Source organism: Egretta garzetta, unplaced genomic scaffold (genome assembly GCF_000687185.1).
Source record: "Egretta garzetta isolate BGI_Z169 unplaced genomic scaffold, ASM68718v1 scaffold553, whole genome shotgun sequence".
Classification (NCBI taxonomy): domain Eukaryota; kingdom Metazoa; phylum Chordata; class Aves; order Pelecaniformes; family Ardeidae; genus Egretta; species Egretta garzetta.
In genome coordinates this window covers 3,079,634-3,099,541 of record NW_009259328.1, presented here as the reverse complement: position 1 = coordinate 3,099,541, position 19,908 = coordinate 3,079,634, and the positions used below count along the sequence as shown (strand labels likewise).

The 19,908-nt window shown below is 38.6% G+C and overlaps 1 protein-coding gene across 1 annotated transcript in view; it reads left to right on the top strand.

The window, feature by feature from the left end:
- Positions 1-19,908, top strand: part of IARS1 (isoleucyl-tRNA synthetase 1) — a gene marked incomplete at its 5' end in the record, with an annotated part of 109,260 nt that overhangs the window by 72,778 nt on the left and 16,574 nt on the right. Inside the window, 9 exons of the mRNA XM_035892224.1 lie at positions 3,933-4,024; positions 4,393-4,470; positions 4,949-5,070; positions 8,744-8,846; positions 9,080-9,163; positions 16,124-16,298; positions 17,054-17,166; positions 17,495-17,590; positions 19,657-19,833. Of these exons, the coding sequence (XP_035748117.1) occupies positions 3,933-4,024; positions 4,393-4,470; positions 4,949-5,070; positions 8,744-8,846; positions 9,080-9,163; positions 16,124-16,298; positions 17,054-17,166; positions 17,495-17,590; positions 19,657-19,833 (1,040 nt within the window). The remainder of the gene's footprint in view (positions 1-3,932; positions 4,025-4,392; positions 4,471-4,948; positions 5,071-8,743; positions 8,847-9,079; positions 9,164-16,123; positions 16,299-17,053; positions 17,167-17,494; positions 17,591-19,656; positions 19,834-19,908) is intronic.

Below are 19,908 nucleotides of genomic sequence, written 5' to 3'. Positions count from 1 at the left end.
GAAATAAATTTTCCCCTGCGTAGTTCCACAGAGAGAGTTTCTTTGTAATCATATTGGGAGTGCGTGCAGCAGGATGGAATAGCATTAGGTTATTGCATTGCTGTGAGAAGATACTCTCCTGATTTTCTTCTTGCATGTTGTCTTTTTCATCATTCCATACCTCTCAATGCTCACATTATATTAAGGCAATTTAATTGCAAGGAGAAGGTGCTGCAAGAGCCCCCTGAAGTAGCTGGTCTGATGCAGTAAGCTTACAAACTTTGCAGTTAAAGTCACAATGGAATTTGAAGAGGCTTGGGTGCCTTTAAGGGCTAGATATTGTAAAGAAGGTGACTTTTGCCATTGTAGTTCCTGTTTATGAATAAACAAACAAACCCCCCTTATGCCCATGATCTTAAGTTGCCCTCAGAAGAATTTTTAGAAGCCTTCTGCAGGTGTGCTTGGGCTTGGAGAAGGAAAGTATTAGTGGGACAATAGATAATGAAGGAACAGCTAAATGCCAGCTGTGAGTTTATGAGGATACAGGACAGCTGTCTTCTGCTTCAGTCATCTCTTGTATTCCTTCTTAGAATGGCACGATGTTCAGTCTCACCAAGACGAATTTATCTTGCTACAGTAGATAAAGCAGGCCATTCTGGTAATAATGAAATTCAGGTGAGGTCATCTAAGAACATGTCATTAAAGGAAGAAAGAATCCTCAAGCTACCAAAACCAGGAATGTGATAAAAGCTGTCTGACAAGAACGTGGCTTCTTCCTAGAGTTCTGTCCTTGAAATTTGATGGTGGGGTGTGTTGAGTTTCATGTGTTGCCAAACAAACATACACAACTTATGCATGTTTACATGCTGCGTGTAAAGAGGAAAATATTTTGAGGGGACAGTGGAAAATTTGTGTACATGGTGTACATGGGATCTCGGATTAGTGCACGGTTTAAACAGAGATAGTATTTGCAGGAAGATGAGCATGGGGGTAGAAACTTGAATTCTCTGCTCTGGATTTCTAAGAGGAAGATGAAGCTAATAAAAAGGGATGTGTCAGCTGACATCTTTATAAAGCAAGAAGATCCTTCCAAGCAGTAGAAGAAAATTCCTGTTGGAAAATGACAACGTACAGTCTTTCAAGATGTTAGTGTTGGTATTAAATGCTATTGTCTGTGTGAGATGAAGATAACATGATGTGCTCATCAAATGAGTGACACATCTCATTTGGAAGTGATTAATCAACATGATTTTTTCAATTTATTTTTCTGCATAAACTCTGAATTCAGTCAGACAGATACTGATGAGATGCAGTGAAGTCGGGTACTGTGACATGATACTCCTGTGCTAATCTTTTTGAAAAAATTAGTTTGGGGTTGTTTTTTTAAAGGTTTTCTACTTCATATGACATGAAGTAGGAAACGTCAGGAAGAGGCAAGGGAAGATGGCAGTGGTAACTGAACCTCAAATGCTAGGTAAAGGAGATAAATACCCTACAGAAGCTTTGTTTTAGAACCCAAGATTTTGATGATGATAATGAAAAAAATAAACAAATGCAGAAGCTGTTGTAGATGTGGCATGATGTGAGCAAAAATAAATTATTGCATTTGCCATTTAATGTCGTATAACTGTCACCTGTAAGACGCAAAAAAAAAAAAATTCTCTGCCATGTCTAAAACATAGCTGAGGGAGTGGTGCTGAGGTGATGTTTGGGCACTACCTGTCATAGAAATGGCCCAGTCTGCACCATAGGGTGCTGGTCCAGCACCTGTGAATGCGATCAGGTGTAAGAACACACCGGCTTGAAACTAAATGGCAAGGAGACACCACTGGCCAGAAAAATGTTGCACTTGAGCTTAGCTTCTTCCATTTAATCAAGTGTATTTTATAGTGGGGCTACGTTTCACACCGATTGCCTGCCTCTAGAAAAATGTTTCCAATAAGTAAAACTTATGTTAATTCTGCCCCAGTTTCTACAAGTAGCTTGAATAGCCAGCAGTATTTCAGCCTAAATACAGTCCCTGTCAGTTTAATATTGAGCTCACTTGAATAGTCCGAGGGTGGGAAGGGGAACATACCTGTGCACACTCCAACTTTGGGATGCTTTCAAGAGCCTAGAAAACCTTCAGAAAGGCATAACAGCCCTCTGCTAATCCTGGCCTGGGGAGAGTTTTTGACTTCCTAGAGCGTCCGCAACTGGAGAAAAGGAGACAACATGTATCAGAAAGCAGCATCATTTCAGTTATTCTTGGAAAAACTGGCATGGAATTTATTCATGGAAAATTGTTATCTCTGGTTAATAGGTGCCCAAAACCAGAGCTGTAGACGTGCTCTCTTCAGAAATGCTGCGAGTTAGGGAGAGGTGTGCCAGTAACCTCAGCAGCAGCAGCTTGTGTAGCTAATGTAGCTTCACTTTGATAATCCAAATGAATTATTACCTATTGAACAGCAGTATGGTTTCTCTGCTAAACCTCATCTTTCATGACGGAAATGTCTGGGATTTGGGCCCTTGGATAAATAGGGCAAGTATGGAAATTAATAGAGCAAATAATTCTTTGCATTTTAAGGGGGAGTTAAAATTCTGTGTATAAAACCAGTAAGGCTTATTATGCTTTTTTTTTGTACTTAAGTGCCCAATACAAGAAATTATTTTACAAAATGACTTTTCTTCTGATGACTGAAATTGAAAGAAGAGTGTGTATGTCTGTGCACGCGTGTGTGTGCATGTGTTTCCATGTACACGCGTGCCTTTTTCTTGAGTCATGAAAAAGCAAGATTTCATGATTTGGTTTATGAACTGGGATTACAGCTGTTGAGGGGAGAAATGCATGTTTCCAGGCTAACTTGAGTCTCTTATTAAAGATTTACTATCCCTGAAGGATGGGGTTTTTTGAGGGGTTTTGTTTGTTTTTAACCAATCTCCTAACTAAATAATGCATAGCTAGAAGAGAGCTGGGAATTTTTTTTTTTGTGAATATAAGTACTCACATAAACATTGTCTTCCCCATCATGGCATGCATCTTCTGAGCATTTCCTTTTTAGGTTTAAATACCAGTACTCTGCTTTTAAAAACATTCCTATTTTAGAAAATGCAGTGAAAAGTGTGGTGGAGCTTTTAAAGCCAAGATCCATTTTATTCAGTAGCTGCTGGATTAATGAAACTGATTCAGGATAGAGATCAAAAAGCTCCTTGATTTTAGAGAAGTTACAGACAAGTTTTTCCTTAGAAAACAGAGTCCTATTTAAGGTCCATTCCTCCCCTCTCCCCCCAGTTCTCTTGTGAACAAGTGAAATTTGTTTTCCCAGTTGCATAGTGATGCTTGCAATGACCTTCTTTTTCGTGTTGGCAGTCCTCCATGCTTTTAAGTTACACAGAACTTGAAAATACAGCTATGTTTATCTTCTTACCTTGTCAGGCTTGCTGTTACTTTAGATTCTTTTAGCCTTCTGTGTTACTTGGAAAAAGAATTAAAAATTGCAATTAAATTAGGGAGAATTGATTGAAATAGGTGTCTCAAATCTGGTGAACAAAGAAGAAAATGTTGGCAGTAATTTCTAAGATTTTATTGTATGATTCTACAATAATTTCTGTTATTTACAGCATGTGCAAATCTAGGATTTGCCAAATCCTTTGCGATTAATAGTCTTTTATCCACTATCCTCTTTACGAGTCAGATAAAAGCATAAGGCTTCCATAATGCGTGTTTGTCTAGGATTAGGGAAGCAATTTGGTGGTAGATGTGTTTGCCTTGAAGCATGAGAATTGATGGCGTGCAATCTCAAAATATGATTTTAACATAATAGTTTGTCTAATCACTTTTTTGATCTTACTAGCATATCTGTTTCTGCTCAAGTTTTATGTTTAACACCACAGCTACAAATGATAAAGTGTTTAAGTGAGGAGCTTGATGCAGAGGGCAAATATTAACTACAGTAAACATTTTTTCCTTCTAGCTTACAGGCTGTACACTGTAGTCCCTCGATTAGTGAAGTTTGTTGATATTCTGACCAACTGGTATGTTAGAATGAATCGCAGAAGACTAAAGGTAGGTATCTACCTCTGCAATCTTGTACTGTAAATAAAATCCTAGTACTCTGTGTTAATTAATGCATAGCAGCTTCATGGTGTTACACAAAAGCTTTCTGCTGCGTTTTAAATTATATCAGTTTGTACCTGATGGAGGAGTGAGAAGTTAAAATTGCTTTTTTTTCCTCCTCTCTGCTTTGAGGAAAACCAACCAACCAAAGTGCCCTGTAATTCTGTTTCACTTGCTGGACGGGATTGAGCAAAATGAATGCAGTTTGGAAAACCAATTTATTGCATTAAGATAGGAAATTTTTGAAGTTTATTGAAGTGCACTTACTGATCCTAAAATTGCAGTTGTTTTTTTTTCTTGGTGAATTCTTCAAATAGGGCGAGAATGGGACTGAAGACTGCATTATGGCCTTGGAAACCTTGTTTAGTGTTTTGTTCTCCATGTGCAGACTTATGGTAAGGCAATTACAGCCCACTATGACTATTTGACATTTTCAATGTAGTTAATCTTTTAGATTGCATGCTTCTTTGTGCCTAAGTTGGCTATAAAAACTAAGGGTACGGAGACTGAACACAGGGGGAGAAAAAACATATTGCTACTGATTTGTGTAGCAGAGTTCATTTTCCACCTCCCCCTTTGCTTTGCTTATCTGCCCTGTGGCACTATAAGAAATATCACCTGACTGATAAAGAGACATCATGAATTCTTATCTGATGCCCCAAAGCAACATGTAAATATCAGGAAGGAGGTGAATAAGGAGGAGCAATTTCATCATTTATTTCAGTCTGCGTTTTGAATAACATCACAGTTCTGTGTTGAAGACACTGTGTAAGCATTGTTTTTGCTAAACTGTTCTTATGTAATTCATAAGTATTACTGACTCATAATGTACAAACAGTAAAGAAAAGGTGATGATGGAATGCAATATTACAGGCACCATATACTCCATTTATCACTGAGCTGATGTACCAGAATTTGAAGACACTTATTGATCCAGCCTCAGTTCAGGAAAAGAATACTGAAAGCATCCACTACCTCATGCTTCCTCAAGTGAGGTAAGAGACAGCTGTTATGTGGTAAAATGGGGTTTGGGTTGGTTGTTGGGTTTTGGTTGGTTCTTGGGTTTGGGGTTTTTTGTTTGATGTTTTTGGGGTTTTTTTTTTTGTTTTTCACAGAACACTGCTTCTTCGTGTACTTGTGTTTAAAACTGTTTTGCATAACAAAAAACCAGGCTGCTTTTATAACATGAATATTCCTTTGCCTCGGGAAGAATTTCAGGATGATAGTTAATACATCCTTTTCTATAAGCAAAAAATGTTTCTGTTATGATTAAGCTCTGGTTAATGTTAGTCTCTTTGCTGTAGGATAACATTTCACTAGCAGTACACTTCACACCCTGCCCTCAGTGTCAGCTGGGAATTTCTTTTCCCTCCATGTTTAGGCAGTAGGCTTGTGCTGAGCTAAAGGATTGTAGATAGGAAGGAAAACAATTAGGAGGCATGCATGTTCCCAGCTCATAATGTTTTCTTCTTATGGTGGGCAAGGAATATCCTTTTTACACTTCAAAATGTGCACTGACTAGAAGCTGTAATGCCTACCTATGAAAGGGGTGTGGGCCCTGCGTTTGCAGGAATGTGTGCATCCCCCCATCTCTAGGCCTTTCTTAGTGAATGCTGATGCTGGATCCCATGAAGGCCAATGGCATCCTGTCTTATATCGGGAATAGTGTGACCAGCAGGAGCAGGGAAGTGATTGTCCCCCTGTACTCGGTGCTGGTGAGGCCGCACCTTGAATACTGTGTTCAGTTTGGGGCCCCTCACTACAAGAAAGACGTTGCATTGCTGGAACATGTCCAGAGGAGAGCAACCAAGCTGGTGAGGGGTCTGGAGCACAAGTCTTATGAGGAGCGGCTGAGGGAACTGGGGTTGTTTAGTCTGGAGAAGAGGAGGCTGAGGGGAGACCTGATCGCCCTCTACAACTACCTGAAGGGAGGCTGTAGGGAGGTGGGGGTCGGCCTCTTCTCCCTGGTAAGGGACAATAGGATGAGGGGGAATGGTTTGAAGCTGCGCCAGGGCAGGTTTAGGCTAGACATTAGGAAAAACTTCTTCACCGAAAGGGTTGTCAGTTCTGTGATTCTGTGATTCTGTGATTCTGTGATTCTGTGATTCTGTGATTCTGTGATTCTGTGATTCTGTGATTCTGTGATTCTGTGATTCTGTGATTCTGTGATTCTGTGATTCTGTGATTCTGTGATTCTGTGATTCTGTGATTCTGTGATTTGAATTACTGTTTTGTGTGGGCCACATGCGGAGCCAGCAGAATGAGTTCTTTTGGCTTCAGATCAAAAATTTAGACCATTGTCCAGAGATTGCCACTTCCTTTTTAGAGGATACATCATATGAGAGTGAGCTTTCCAGACAGATGGTTTCTTTGGATGCTGGTAGGTGAGGTTTTTTGTAAGTGCCAGCTGTCTCGAAAAGGTTTGGGTCCATGACAATTGTACTGGACATATGTGCTGGGTTATCCGTAGTATCAGCTCAACCCAGGTAGAACTTGACAACTGAAGTCGTTTTGGTTTGGTGGTTTAGTTTTGGTTTGTTTTTTTAGGTCCACCGAGGGAAACACTAGTATTACAGTAATAAATTGCTCGTTAGTGCCTTGGTGCTATGTTAGTGGATTAAGCTATTGCCTGCATTGCTGTCTGCTGTTAGTTGCTGAATGTAAGAGAAGCAAACTTTCCTTTTGCGTTGCAGCTCAGTTTGAAAACCCTCAAGGATGAGGGAGCTGACCTTGATACTTTACTTGCCATTTTAAAAATTTAAACCTTCTAGTAATGGTGTTTCTTTTATGGATGCTATGTCTTATAGGGAAGGTGTATGTTCCTTCTGATAGCTTTAATAGTGAGAGTTACTGCCACAAGGAGTTTGAAATTGACATAATGATGGTGCTGATTTTCTGTTCCCTGGGAAAGTGCTCTAAAGAATATGTAATCAAAGAATGCAAAACTCATCAGCGAGCTATCAGAAATGGTTTTGAGCTCCTGTAGAAAGCAGTTAATGGAAGGATAGTGAGCTATTTGCAGGAACTCAGTTCAGACATGGGTTAGCATGAACATTTAAAAGTGGCTTAGTCACTTCTTATTCCTGTTAGTGCTAACTGACTTGCTGCTGCATCATGCAAACATAAGATGTATTTGAGTGGCTTGCACAGATTTCCTTTGTCTTGTACTTTGGATATTTGTCTGCTACTAGTCTGTAATTTACTGGTTCCCCTGCATATCAGTTGTTCCCTTTGTTGTCAGATAAAAAGACATGTTTTCAGAACTAAATTATTGTTAAAGTTTTGGAGTTCACCCTGAGTTGCTAAGCACATCATTGCATTTTTCTTTTAATATTTTTCTGATGACTACATAAGGACAACGTTGTCAGTTAATAATAATAGACATTTTTTGATGCAGTTACAGAAAATACTACTACAACAACATGATGGGTATGTACAGGCAAAGCTAAGGGACTCGCCTAATTCAAGCTGAACTTGACTCAATACCTGTGTTACAAATCCCACTGAGGTATTACTTGATTGCTTAGTGTCTGAACAGATTGGTTGCATTAAATTTTGTGGATATGCATGCAGTCTGTGAAGATGTCTCACTTTGGCTCCACAGTGTCGTTAATTAATGGCAAGTAGTATTGAAATACTGCCACATTATACTATATGAATCTTTCTGGGAGCAAAGTCTTCTATCTCACAATTTATACGTTTCCAAGTTTTTGGAGGACCATCTTGAAAGACTGGCTTTTGGAAGAATAAAAGGTTCCAAGTAGGTAGTAGCATCTTAATCAAAGCCCTAATGCAGAAGATGGGGATATTTCAGTTCTAAGTTTTGCTTTACCGGTTCTGTTTTTGTGGACGATCCTTATTGGATGCATGGTTTTCATCCCAGTACTTTTGCTACTTATATTGCAGCAAGCTACATTGTTCACTTTCTTCACAAGTGTCTTTTGAACCAGTACCTCTGGTCTTGATAGGACAACAGTGTTATGCAGCTGCTCGAGAAATCAAGAAAACCTCATTTTTGGAACTATTGGCTGCTAGTACATTTGAAACAAGTTGAGAACATCAGCTTATTCAAAAAAACCCCCCAAAACCAACAAACAACCCACCCACCTCCCTCAAAAAAGGCAAAAAAAAAACCCCAAAAAAACCCCAAAACCAAAACCACCCTGCCTGGGTGTTAAAATGATGAAGCCAGGAGGAAAGATGACAAGGCTGTCTAAAACATCAAGCTAAAATATCTAGAATTCCTGGAAAAGATGATAAATTGATATCCAATGAGTTGGTTGCTTTATAGGTATTTCATTGTCATGATAAATATCCTATTTATAATAGCTTTTTGCATCTTCTTATGATATTATTAATGTACATCTTACTTCTTATTGGATATTAATAGAGTAGGTAGTATGACTCAATCTGTCATCTCCCATCTTGTGAGAGGTGCTAACAAAAGATGATCTAAAAATAGCTGGTTTTTGTTTTCAGCAAGTTATTTCCTCATCTTCCTCTACACAAAGAGAGAAGGAAAACCTGTTTGTCCATTTTTCAAATTGCCCAAACAGGACATAATTGAATCTCTAGAAGGAAATTTCAAAGAAGGAGGTAAAATGTTTTCAATCTGCTCAAACAGATACAATGAAAATGAAGCAATATGATGTTTCCTTTTTAATCTAGGGAGGATCTCATCGACAACAAAATTGAAAGTGCCGTTTCTTGTTTGCAGTCTGTTATTGAGCTTGGACGAGTAATCAGAGACAGAAAAACCATTCCAGTAAAGGTTAGAACTCTTTAACACCTCTTGTCAATACCTTGGGAACATGCAATAGCTTTAACTTTGGGATAAGCCTGGGAAAATTGAATTAAGTTTGGAATAGCAAACAATTCAACAATAAAATACTTCAAATGATAAATAATAATTTCTGAAGTTCTTTATTTTTGGTTGGGAGGACAAAAGTGGTTTGTTTTGGGGTTTTTTCCTTTTTTTTTTTTTTTTTTTTTCCCCCCCCCCAGTATCCTTTGAAGGAAGTAGTTGTTATCCATCAGGATCCAGAGGCTCTGGAAAACGTCAGATCTTTAGAGAAGTACATACTCGAGGTAAGACCATTGTGAACGTGATGCTTTACTGGATTGTGTACGTTGGTTGCCTAAACAAATAAAACCCTAACCTTCCATGTTGACAATATTAATAAATCACTAGGTAACACTAATTTAAAAAAGAACTGTAATGAAAGGGGATATCAGTGGGTACTGTGTACAGAAATAAAGGTAAATGGGTGATGAGCCTTAGACAGCCAGTTGTAGTACTGAGAAACACTTAATCTCTCAAACTGACCACATAGGACTTCTTTAATGAATAATTAAGAGGCTATTAGAAATGTTCTTTTTCTTGATCAGTGAAAGGAAAAAACATTTTCTGAATGAAAATGAGACAATATTCAACTACGTGTTGTCGAAGAGATGGACTGCGGTATTTGTGATCTCCTTCAGTTAAAGGGCATTAAAACCAGTTTGGCAGTAAGTGGAAGGGTTGATGGAGAGGAGGAGAAGTTCCATGTGAGGGAGAACAGGGGACCAGTCCAGATTTTTGCAGGATGTTGTTTAGGATAAACGTCAAATAAATAAGATGTAAGTCTAGACAATTTCCTACACTCATCTGCCCCTGTATGCCATTGTAATACTCTCTTAATATATGTCCATTAGAGAAATGCAGCCTGCTCTACTTCTCAGTCTGTGTTTGGATAAAAGCCCCATCATTCAAAAGAAAAGTCACCCTTCTTGGATTTTTTTTTGAATGTAACTTCTTGAAATTGGCTGCACTTTCTGTTTTTAATCAGTCATGTAATAAAAATCCACAGTATTTTAAGAAGTGAAATGAAAAAGGAGTTTAATTTATTTGTATGTTTATGCTATAAATAAATTTTTAAATTTCAGTGCTAGGTACAAAGGTACAAATAGGTACAAAGCCTATTATGTTTTGATTGCTTAAAAGATTGTAGAGTGGGCTTTTTTGTCTTTTTGTTCAATTAAATTTCATTACAAATAGACTTTATATCCTGCTTCTTTCACATCTGTGATGTACAAGAAAAAATCAAACAGCATGAGGAAATAGTGGTAAGGAAGAGTTTCAGCTACCGTGATGAATTTCAATGAGCCATGGTGTTTTGAATCAAAAAGAAAAGGGAGGAAAAAAGCTACTACGCCAGTATGCCTTTGAACTGTTTTCTAGGTGTTGGGGCCCTCAAAACATCTTGCAAAACAGTGGTTCTTGCTGCTTAAATCTGTCATGATCATGCATTTGATACCATGAGCTGTGCTGTGTGCAATTTCTCAGCGTTAGCAGCCTGGGGGCTTTCTAATTGCTTTGCTGAACAGGGTGTTAGAGGTAATAATCCCTCTGCTGTAGACTGGAGGCCTTTCAGAACTACTCTGGAAGGCAGTGAGGAAAGGAGGAAGACTGGTTAAGACTGGTTAAGCAACGCTGTTCTGTCTGAACAGTCTTAATTTCCTCTTGCTGCAGTAGTCTCTCGTTGGGATAGCTGATCACTTTTTGCCCAGATGTTTCATTGTGTTGCTTGAGGAGATATGCCATGACTTCATCTTTGTAACTGTATGTGTTTTGGGGGAAGGAATTGCATTTTGAATAGCAGCTCTTTGCTAAGACAGCAGAATTCTAAGGGAACTGATTTAGTATTGATATCGGACAGAATGCATGTGTTAGACTTGAATATAAATTGAGGATTACTTCATGACAACAATTTCTGGGTATCAATTTTCACTTGAACCCTTTCCCTATGCAGTCTTGTTGCATTTGTGTGTGGCTCTCAACTCAATGAGGCAGAATGTGCACCAGCTTTTCTCTCGGGTGAGAACTGAAGGAGTGGTCTTGCAGAATAAAATCACCAAGGTAGTTGTTCAGGTGATCTTCCCCGTTCAGGACCTCCTGTTAAAAAGGTTTCTGAGGAAAGGATACCAGCCTCAGTGCAAGGTCCTTGTTAGTGAAGTCAAGTACAATGTAATACAAAAAGTAACAGCCCCCCACAGATTGACTTCCTATGCTGTTACAAGAGATTTCACATAGAAGTCTTAATACAGTTTCTGAATGCCTGTGAAGTGCCAGCTTAGCCTCCTCGCATCTTGCTCTCTCAAATCTACTCGTTTGAAACCATCTCTGTTCAAATGAGCAAAAACCAGAAGAAAAAAAATTTTGAACAGCAAGGTAGTTGTACATCTGCACAGCTTGTGAAAGACTTCCTCCCTTCCCTCCTGTGATACCTTCACATCTGGAAAGGTGAGCCATGGGCTGTACTTTTCATTAACCCCTGAAGTCTGCCCTCTTCCTGTATTTTAAGTGCTTGTAGCAGATATACTAAAACCAGATTACTCTTACAACTTAGTTCTTTGTTCTGTTTTACCTCCAGCGTACTTCCCAAGCTACTGTCACATTAGCGTGTGGTTTCTATGTGTCCAAGTGCAGTAATTGGGTGGGAAATGTGGGGACTCTCTGGGGTTTGGAGTGGCTCCTTTCCTTCAGCTCCACCCATGGCACTGAAGCGTTGAATCTGACACTGCAGAGGAACTTTGTCTTCAGGAAATTCCTACTGTGTTGTATCACCTCAGGACCTCTGTACTTAGAGCTGATGTAATACAGGACTGGTGGGTTCAGCAATCTGTCTTTAGTTTGTATTTCTGTTTAGTGGCCTCTGGATTATTAAATAACATGTATTTCTACTAATAGTTGACCTTTGACCTTCCCATCATCTTTCATTTGTCAGAATCTGTCACTTTCCAGACCAGTTTATGTATGTTCATGACAGCCAGTTCCAATGGCTGTACTAAGACATGCTGGTAGTACCTGAAGCATAAGGTTATGATGCTTTACATTTAATGGATTTTTTTCTTCTGTAAGTGTTTGTAACATTGTCCAGTCTCTAAAGCCAGTGAAATGGGTCTTCAAAGATAGGTGAGAAGTTCTTTTTCTATTATAGTAACCCTGGCAGTACAGTATCTAAGGATTTTTTTTTTTTTCCCCATTGTCCTTATCATATGCCTGTCCTCGGTAGGGTAAGGATTCTTTCTTTCTTTCAGTAAGGTACCTTCAGAGGGCTCTGTAACAGAAAATCCAGTCGCATGCTTAAAATGTGGTGGAACTTTTTTAGTTCAAGTTGTCGTTGTCAAGATCAGCTGCTTTGCATTGGCAGAGGGAACAAAAATCTGCGTCTGCTCAAGCGAGATCAACTCACCTCACTTGTCTTGGTGAGAGCAACCATGTCAGTCAAAGAATTCAAGAGATGACTGAAGCAGTGGAGCACCTCTTTAACTTCGATTGTGTATTACTCCAGCAGTACCATTTTTCCCTAAGCCTAAATATACAGCTAAGGAAGGCTTCAAAAATTTCTTCTGGGGGCAACTTAAGAGCACTGGCTGAGGGAGTCATGGCTCAGTGCAGAAGACTTCTAGATCAGTGTTGTATGCTTCTTGCTTTTAGTTACTGTGGGACTTAAATTCTTAAGAATTGTGCATTAAAGAAATTTTAATTTAAAAACCTTAATTGATTTGCAAGTGGGATTGTAAGGCATTTCTGTCCTGTTAGCTTACTGATTATTTCTCTTAGACTTGGCAGTTATGATGCTTTGCTTCAGAATTGCTATTATTATTAATAATCATTTCAATACTTGGATCTTTTCAATAGCAGAATTTTGTGAAATTTAGGTTAGTCTCTGTCACGTTTCCTTGATCTGAAAAGTGGATTTGTGGCTTTTACAGAATCCAATTTTAAGGGAGGTAAGGTGTGCTTACTGAAATTACTTCCAGAAAGATAGCTGACAAAATTTGCTGTCAACTTCTATAGCTAGTAAAAGGCAACAAAGGAACCTAACAATCTGATAAGTCATTACATAATTGGATTGTTCAGAAGTGTGTTTTCATTTATATTCTTTTGCTACTGCAAACAAAGTAAAGGTATGTCTTATGGGGAGATGAGTTTCAACAAACTCAAATACCTTTATGGAAGCACAAATACAAAACACTGTCTATTGTTCTATTTTTATTATGTACCTTAAAATTCAAGAAGCTGACCCTGAAGCTTAAGTGTGTGTTTTATTGTGTCGTACAGCAATCAATCTCATTGTTTACCAGGATGGTTCAGAGCTAAAGAGGTCAGTGAATACAGGCAGACTGGGTAGTATTACCTGGGCTGTATTTGCAGCTTTGTTCATAGAATTCCTACATATTCAGAGCTTTAGAACCTTTAGTTATTGCCAGAAGTGTGTTTCTAATAAATTTGCAGATGCCAGAGGTAATCTGTAAGAAAAACTACCAAATTTGATTTTATGCAGTTGCTGACAAAAGAATTTGAAAAATACAGTTGTCAATTCTTCAAAAATTTCATTCATCGCTTTTTCAGAAGTAGAGCTGTAGTCTTTGATCTGCAGTCTTACTCTCTCATCATCAGAGCATAGCAAATCATTTAAATAAATGGATTTTAATATTAGAACTGTCCAGAGTATAGAGTTGCCATGCAAAAATGGCCAAGCTCACAAAATGAAATAAATCCAGAAGGCTTTTAGCAGCTGCATACAGTTGCATTTTATTCATTAGTATTTGAGGGCTTATATAAGCCTAGTTCAGAACTTCTCTTCCTAACTCCTTCCAGTGAAAGGTTTTATCAGAGTAAATTTTACTCTAAGCACAACCAGAATCTTGTTTGCATCCAACCTTTGTATACCCTTCAACCCCCACCCCTATGTACGGCAATAAGAAAACAGAAAATTTACTTCTTCGCCAAATCCAAGCTCTGCCAGTATCTCGTAACTTTAGTGGTGTTACAGTAATGTAGTAGACTGAGTCCACAAATGGGCTCAGTTAACTGACACGTTAACTGAGATGGCGAGCATGTGGTCCTTCAATATTTTGTTTCTTACAGTAGCACATAATCAATATTTATTTTTCTTTTTGGGATGTTTGCTTAGCCCAGCCCAGCCCTGGCATTTCTCTTTCTCTGGTCTGAGATTTGGGTGTTGTTGGGTTACCGGTTGATCATGCCTGGCACGTGGCACCAACTAAGGCCCTTGTACACATGGATGCCTGAATGTGCAGGTCCTCTGACTGGCAATGGGAAGGACTGGTTGCCTCAGTTCGTGCCTATGAGACTTGAAAGATGTGTTAACGAGCTCATTTTTATTTATTGAGAAGATAAAATTAAGAACTGTTTTAAGTCAATGCACTATATTGAGGCAGATATAAACAGACCTAAGATACAGACTTGCTTTTTTTTTTTTTTTTGGAAGAATGATTCTGGTTTTTTAATTGATAATGTACACAGAAGAATGGTTTCCTAATCTAATTAGTATACAAAACTTGTCCTGATGGAGTTGGCTTGTATGTAATTTATCTAATCAGGCCCAAAGTAATCTCTAAATTTGTGCTGGTTTTTTGGATTATAATGTCTTTTTTTTCCCCATGAGGCCATCATTTACCACTTGTAGGCTCATTTCCAACAGCACCCCATTAAAACTGAATTTCTGAAGTACGTAACTTTCATTATATTTCCTAAAAGATGTATTAAATAAAATCAGATTCAGTTTTATTCTTGGCTCCTCGTGTCAGTAGGAATTCCTAGGGAATTAGGCTGTAGATCAGAGGTTGTATTTAAGCATTACTTCTCAGTCTAAACATTTGGCTACTTGCTTGTCCTGTGATGCTGTTGCTGCTGTTTACTTCTGCTCCTGAAATGACTCGGAGTAGCTTGCTGGCCCAATGCACTCGGTGGTTCTGCATCATGTTGATGAACTCTAGCAACCTTCTAGTGGAGATTTAAACACAAAATGCTACAAGTATTGGGCAGTCTGACAGACAAAACCTTTTAGAGAAAGCATGAGCATCTGGACGCTTCTTGGGTAGGTTTCTGTCAGAGTCGGCCATCTGCAGCTATTGGATTAAAGATACCCATCGGCATGTGCCTGTCTGCTCCCTGTAACGTCTTTTCATGTGCCTACTGGTATGAACTTATTTTCTTTTTGATCCTGGTGGTACACTCCTGCTTGCCTCCTCTGGTGGCATTAAGTTCCAAGGGTTAACTACTCTTAAACTAACCTCTTACTATTTTCATGGCATTCTCCCTTAAGGGACTGTTCGGGGATTTGGTGAATACCGGGTTTACATTCCTTAACCACCTCCTTCATAACTTTTAAAATTTCAATTGTATCCTCCTTCCACTTTCTTCCCTCCAAAGAGTTCCAGCCTTGATCTTTCCTCGTACAGTAGCTACACTGTTCTCTGAAATTAGTTGTTCTCTGAAACCTTCTACAGCACCACGATATTCCCCTTCAGATACCAGGACAAAACCTGCACGCATTACTCATAAAAATGGGGACACCCAAGTTTCTGTAGTGGCAAAGTAACATCCTTGGTCTAGGGCCCCTCCTGAAGGTCATGCAACTTTTATAAGCTTTTGGCTGCCTCTGCATGCTCATCTTCAGAGTCCTTGTGCTGCAAAGCAGAGACAGTTTTTCTGAGCAAGGTGTTTTTCTGTACGGTAAGGACCTAGAATGAACAGGTAAGGAAAGAGACAGAATGATGCAGTAGCATTTGTACAGCTTAAAGCATAAAATTGTTGATTATAGTTTTCTGGCTAAATGCATACTGAGAGGAGTATTTCAGCAAGATTTTTGCTCCTGAATTTTGCCAGGCATTGCACACAGAGGTAATGGTTTTATCTGTTCAGGCAGTTGTCTCAGTAAAGTAAAAAAGATTGTTGAATAGGTTGTTGAACTCAGATTTGAGTTGAGAGCTGACTGGGGTCTATTGATAACAGAGAAATGTCTACCTATAAAGGCTGAAGAGGAGAACATGATCTGCTGAAGAATAGTTTCTGTATTGGTTGGGTATATTTGCCCTTCTAGTATTGGTAAATTACTTAGTTCATAGAGACAACCATATAAAATGTTTGCAGCTTGAGACTTAGGACTTCCCTAGTGCTGGTTTTGTACTCTTTGGGCAGTTGTCAGAGATGGCTGTTCCTTAGCTTAATTTTTTCCTCTTGGTGTATTTATATAGGAGCTTAATGTACGTCAAGTGACATTATCTACTAATAAAGATAAATACGGAGTCCGGCTGAGAGCAGAACCTGATCACATGGTGCTTGGGAAGCGTTTGAAAGGCACATTTAAGCTTGTCATGGCTGCAATCAAAGAGCTGAAGAGTGAGCAGCTAGAGGAATTCCAGGAAACAGGTACATAATGGTACAAACCACTGAACGGTGGCAACGTTGACGGGGGAAAAAGTAGATCCAAAATCCTCTGTCTCATCAGGAAAAAAATCAAGCAATTGCACTCAATTTGTGTATATTAATCAAGCACTTGCAGAAACAGATGCAGAAGTATCCTTCTGTGAGCTTAGGGAAACTTAAGGCCTACTTCCCAGTTATTATTCCTATTAAATTTTATGTCAATGAGAATAGCAGAAAAGCTATCTTTATTCTTTTGCTGACAGTAGATTACAAGTGGCTACGTATACTAATCTTACACTGTTCTCCTGTTTAAGTGCTATTGTAAGGCCAAAACGAAGTAGAGAGTAAACTGTTCTGTCAGACTGACTCACATGTGAACTGAGTATCTGTGCAATAGTTTAAAAGCATAGCTTCAATTCCAGATTTACTGGTGGGTGTGAAGTTTCTAGCTATGTAGTTCACTGCTTGAATGTAAATTTTGATTTAGTTGAATATACAGGTTATTTTTAAGTTTTATGCCGTTTCATTCAAATGATACACAGAGTTGCTGAAGCATCAGCATTTGGGTGAGTTCTGCCTGTGGAAGTGCTTGTATGAAAAGTCTGAATGTGGGATAGTTCGGTGTTTAACTGCTCTTTAAATGTCTTGCAAACATACTGTATTTCATGTATTTGAAGATTGATACTTGTCTCAAGGTTTTTGAATTAATTTTTTTCACTCTGATTGTAAGAGATGCTCTTCATCTGCCAATTCTGCAGGCACCATTGTTGTAGAAGGACATGAACTCCATGGGGAAGATCTCCGTCTCATGTATACCTTTGATCAGATTGCAGGAGGGTCTGCCCAGTTTGAGGCACATTCTGATGCCCAGGTATGTTAGTGGGGGATTTTTTTTTGTGTTTTCGTTTTTGGGTTTTTTTTTTTTCAATTAAGGAAAGAGTTCCTCTAGAAGTGATATGAAAATGGTGAGGTGAAAGCTGGGGTGATTTTGTTTGTTCAGTTAGTTCAACAAATTCCAGGAGCCTGTCTTCTGAATTTGGGAGATGTTAAAGTACTCTCTTCAACAAGGTATTTTTTAATATATAAAAATTGTAACATATATAAAAACATATTAAAATGTACCTGAGCTTCTGAGTGAGTTAATCCTAGCTTGTTCCAAGTTTGTTACCTACTCAGCTGTCTTCTGTGCATCACCTCAGGTTTTAGTTCTGCTAGATGTTACCCCGGACCAGTCCATGGTGGATGAAGGAGTTGCCCGGGAAGTGATTAATCGCATCCAGAAGCTTCGCAAAAAGGTTAGGAAGCAATGGTTTGGAAGAAGACACTTTAAGCAATCTTTGGGCAACATGCAGTGGAAACCAACCTTTGTAATTAAGCATGAAGCCCTGTATCATTTACCCCTAATACGTAGCTTTCTCATCGGACACAAATGATTGCAAGTCACTATTTTCATTTTGGATTTCCATATTACTAAGTAGCTAGAGTTGAACAATGAGCTTGCTATACATCATCCATAGTGAATTAACTAATTTATTTATTTTACTTGAGCCCCTCTTGTTTTCCATCTTCAGCCACATGGCTGTGGTTCAGTCCCCGTTAAGCAGGTCTCAGGCCTGCCTGCCTCCTGCCAAGTGTTACGTTCTATTCCCTCTCTGTTCCAGTCCCATCAGCTGGACTGGTGAGAGCTGAGACATCTGAGCCTAGGACTGCTAAAAGAAACAAACTTGTGTCTTAGCAAATTGCAGGAGGCATTTCTGGCACAGATTTGTATACCTACATTAATGATTCTTCTCTAAATTGTTCATCATACATACAAACAATGCAGTCTGAACTCATGGTAAAGCACTTTCAACCAGTGTGACTTCCTTCTCTCGACAACGCTAATCCAGAAAGAGCTGTGCTCTGCGTCTCCATTTTGTGCCAAGAAAGCGTGGAGGTGGCGATAAGTCAAAAAAGCCTTCAATCTGGAGAGGACATTAAGTAATATTAAACTTGGTATAAAGAATTCTAAAAGTTTCAGAACCCACAAGTTTAAGAAACAAACAAAAAAAAAAAAAACAAACCCAAAAAACCCAAACAAAAAAACCCCCCAAAAAAACCACAAAACAAAATAATCCCGTGTCCCTTCATGCACATACACGTTGCAAACATGGAACATGTTGTTCTGTGGTACATGTAGGGTCTTCCTACTTGACTAACTTGGTGGCAATGCGTTAGAATTCCTATATTTTTCAGACTTATGCCTGAAGAAATCTTGCAAGAGCTCTGAAATTATGTGTAGAGAAAATTTTAATGGGACGTGATTTTGGGGAAAGATATCTGTACAGTTAACACTGCATCAATCTTCAGTATAAGACTGAAAAATTACAAATTTGTACCAGAATAGTTGTAGTTTATATATATATATATATATATAATATTATTGATCGATAAGATTTATATCTGTATAAAATAAAACCAGGAAGGAGTGTGGCCGTGAAAAGACAGCTCTCTCATATGTTACTGGATGACTTAAATTTACTTCTGTAAGGACGTAAGGTCATAATTTATTTTTGCTTAAATGAAAATCAAAATACTTAGTCTTGCCTAATAATTAACGATGCTAATGTGCATTTATTCTGTCATTCTTTCATTCTCACTCCTGCTATAAAAGTGTACATGTAATAAAAAGCACAGATTCTGGATCCACCGTAACTATTACTGGCGTTAGGGCACTCATTATTTTTAGCAGATTTTAGAAATAACGTTTTCTTCGTGCTGCTATTTCTTTTCCTCGTAACCATTTTCTTACTGAAGTAGAATTTTGCTCTAATTCAGCTTTAATTAGTGTACCATTCAAAGTAATTGCTCTTTTTCTGAAGTATATGTTAGGATATAAGATGTGGCTTAAAAACCTGGTCACCACTTTCCAAAACAATCCCTAAATGTCTTGGAGACTGGTGGGCATTAAGAAAACGTCACTGATTGAGCAATTGCTCAGTGAAGAGCCGAGGGTTTAATTTCAGGCTAATGGGATGTGTAAATGCTAGTAAAATTCTTGTGCATCAAGGCAAGCTTTTTAATAATTTTGGTAGGCTTTCAGTTTGCTAAGGGGGAGAGCTGGTAAATGAATCTGGAAGCGAGATGTTCTCAGTAAGGTACGCTATTTGGTCATTATCTTTTGAAGAAAGCCTCACCATGTTTCAAGCCTCTTTCTCGCCCTTCTGACAAAAGAATTGTTTTATTTTAAATCTCTTGTGGAAACTTTTAATAAATGTCTGGTAAATACCTTTCTAAGATTTTTTTTTTTCTTTAACTTAACAAGTATCCTTTTAGTTTGTATATGTGGAAGTCATCTTGCTGTACTTGGTGTACCCTGCAGCGAAACCTGGTTCCTACAGATAAGATCACAGTGTACTACAGATCTCATCCAGAAGGTGACTACCTGGATACTGTTATTAAGGAACACACGGATTTCATTTTTGCAACAATAAAGGCTGCCCTGAAGCCTTACCCGGTGCCTACCTCAGAAGAAGTTCTCATCCAGGAAACAACCCAAGTAAGAAGGAAAAAGCACTGACTGCTGAGTTCATGGTTACCTGCTTTATCTGAGCCAAGTGCTTCAATTGCAGAA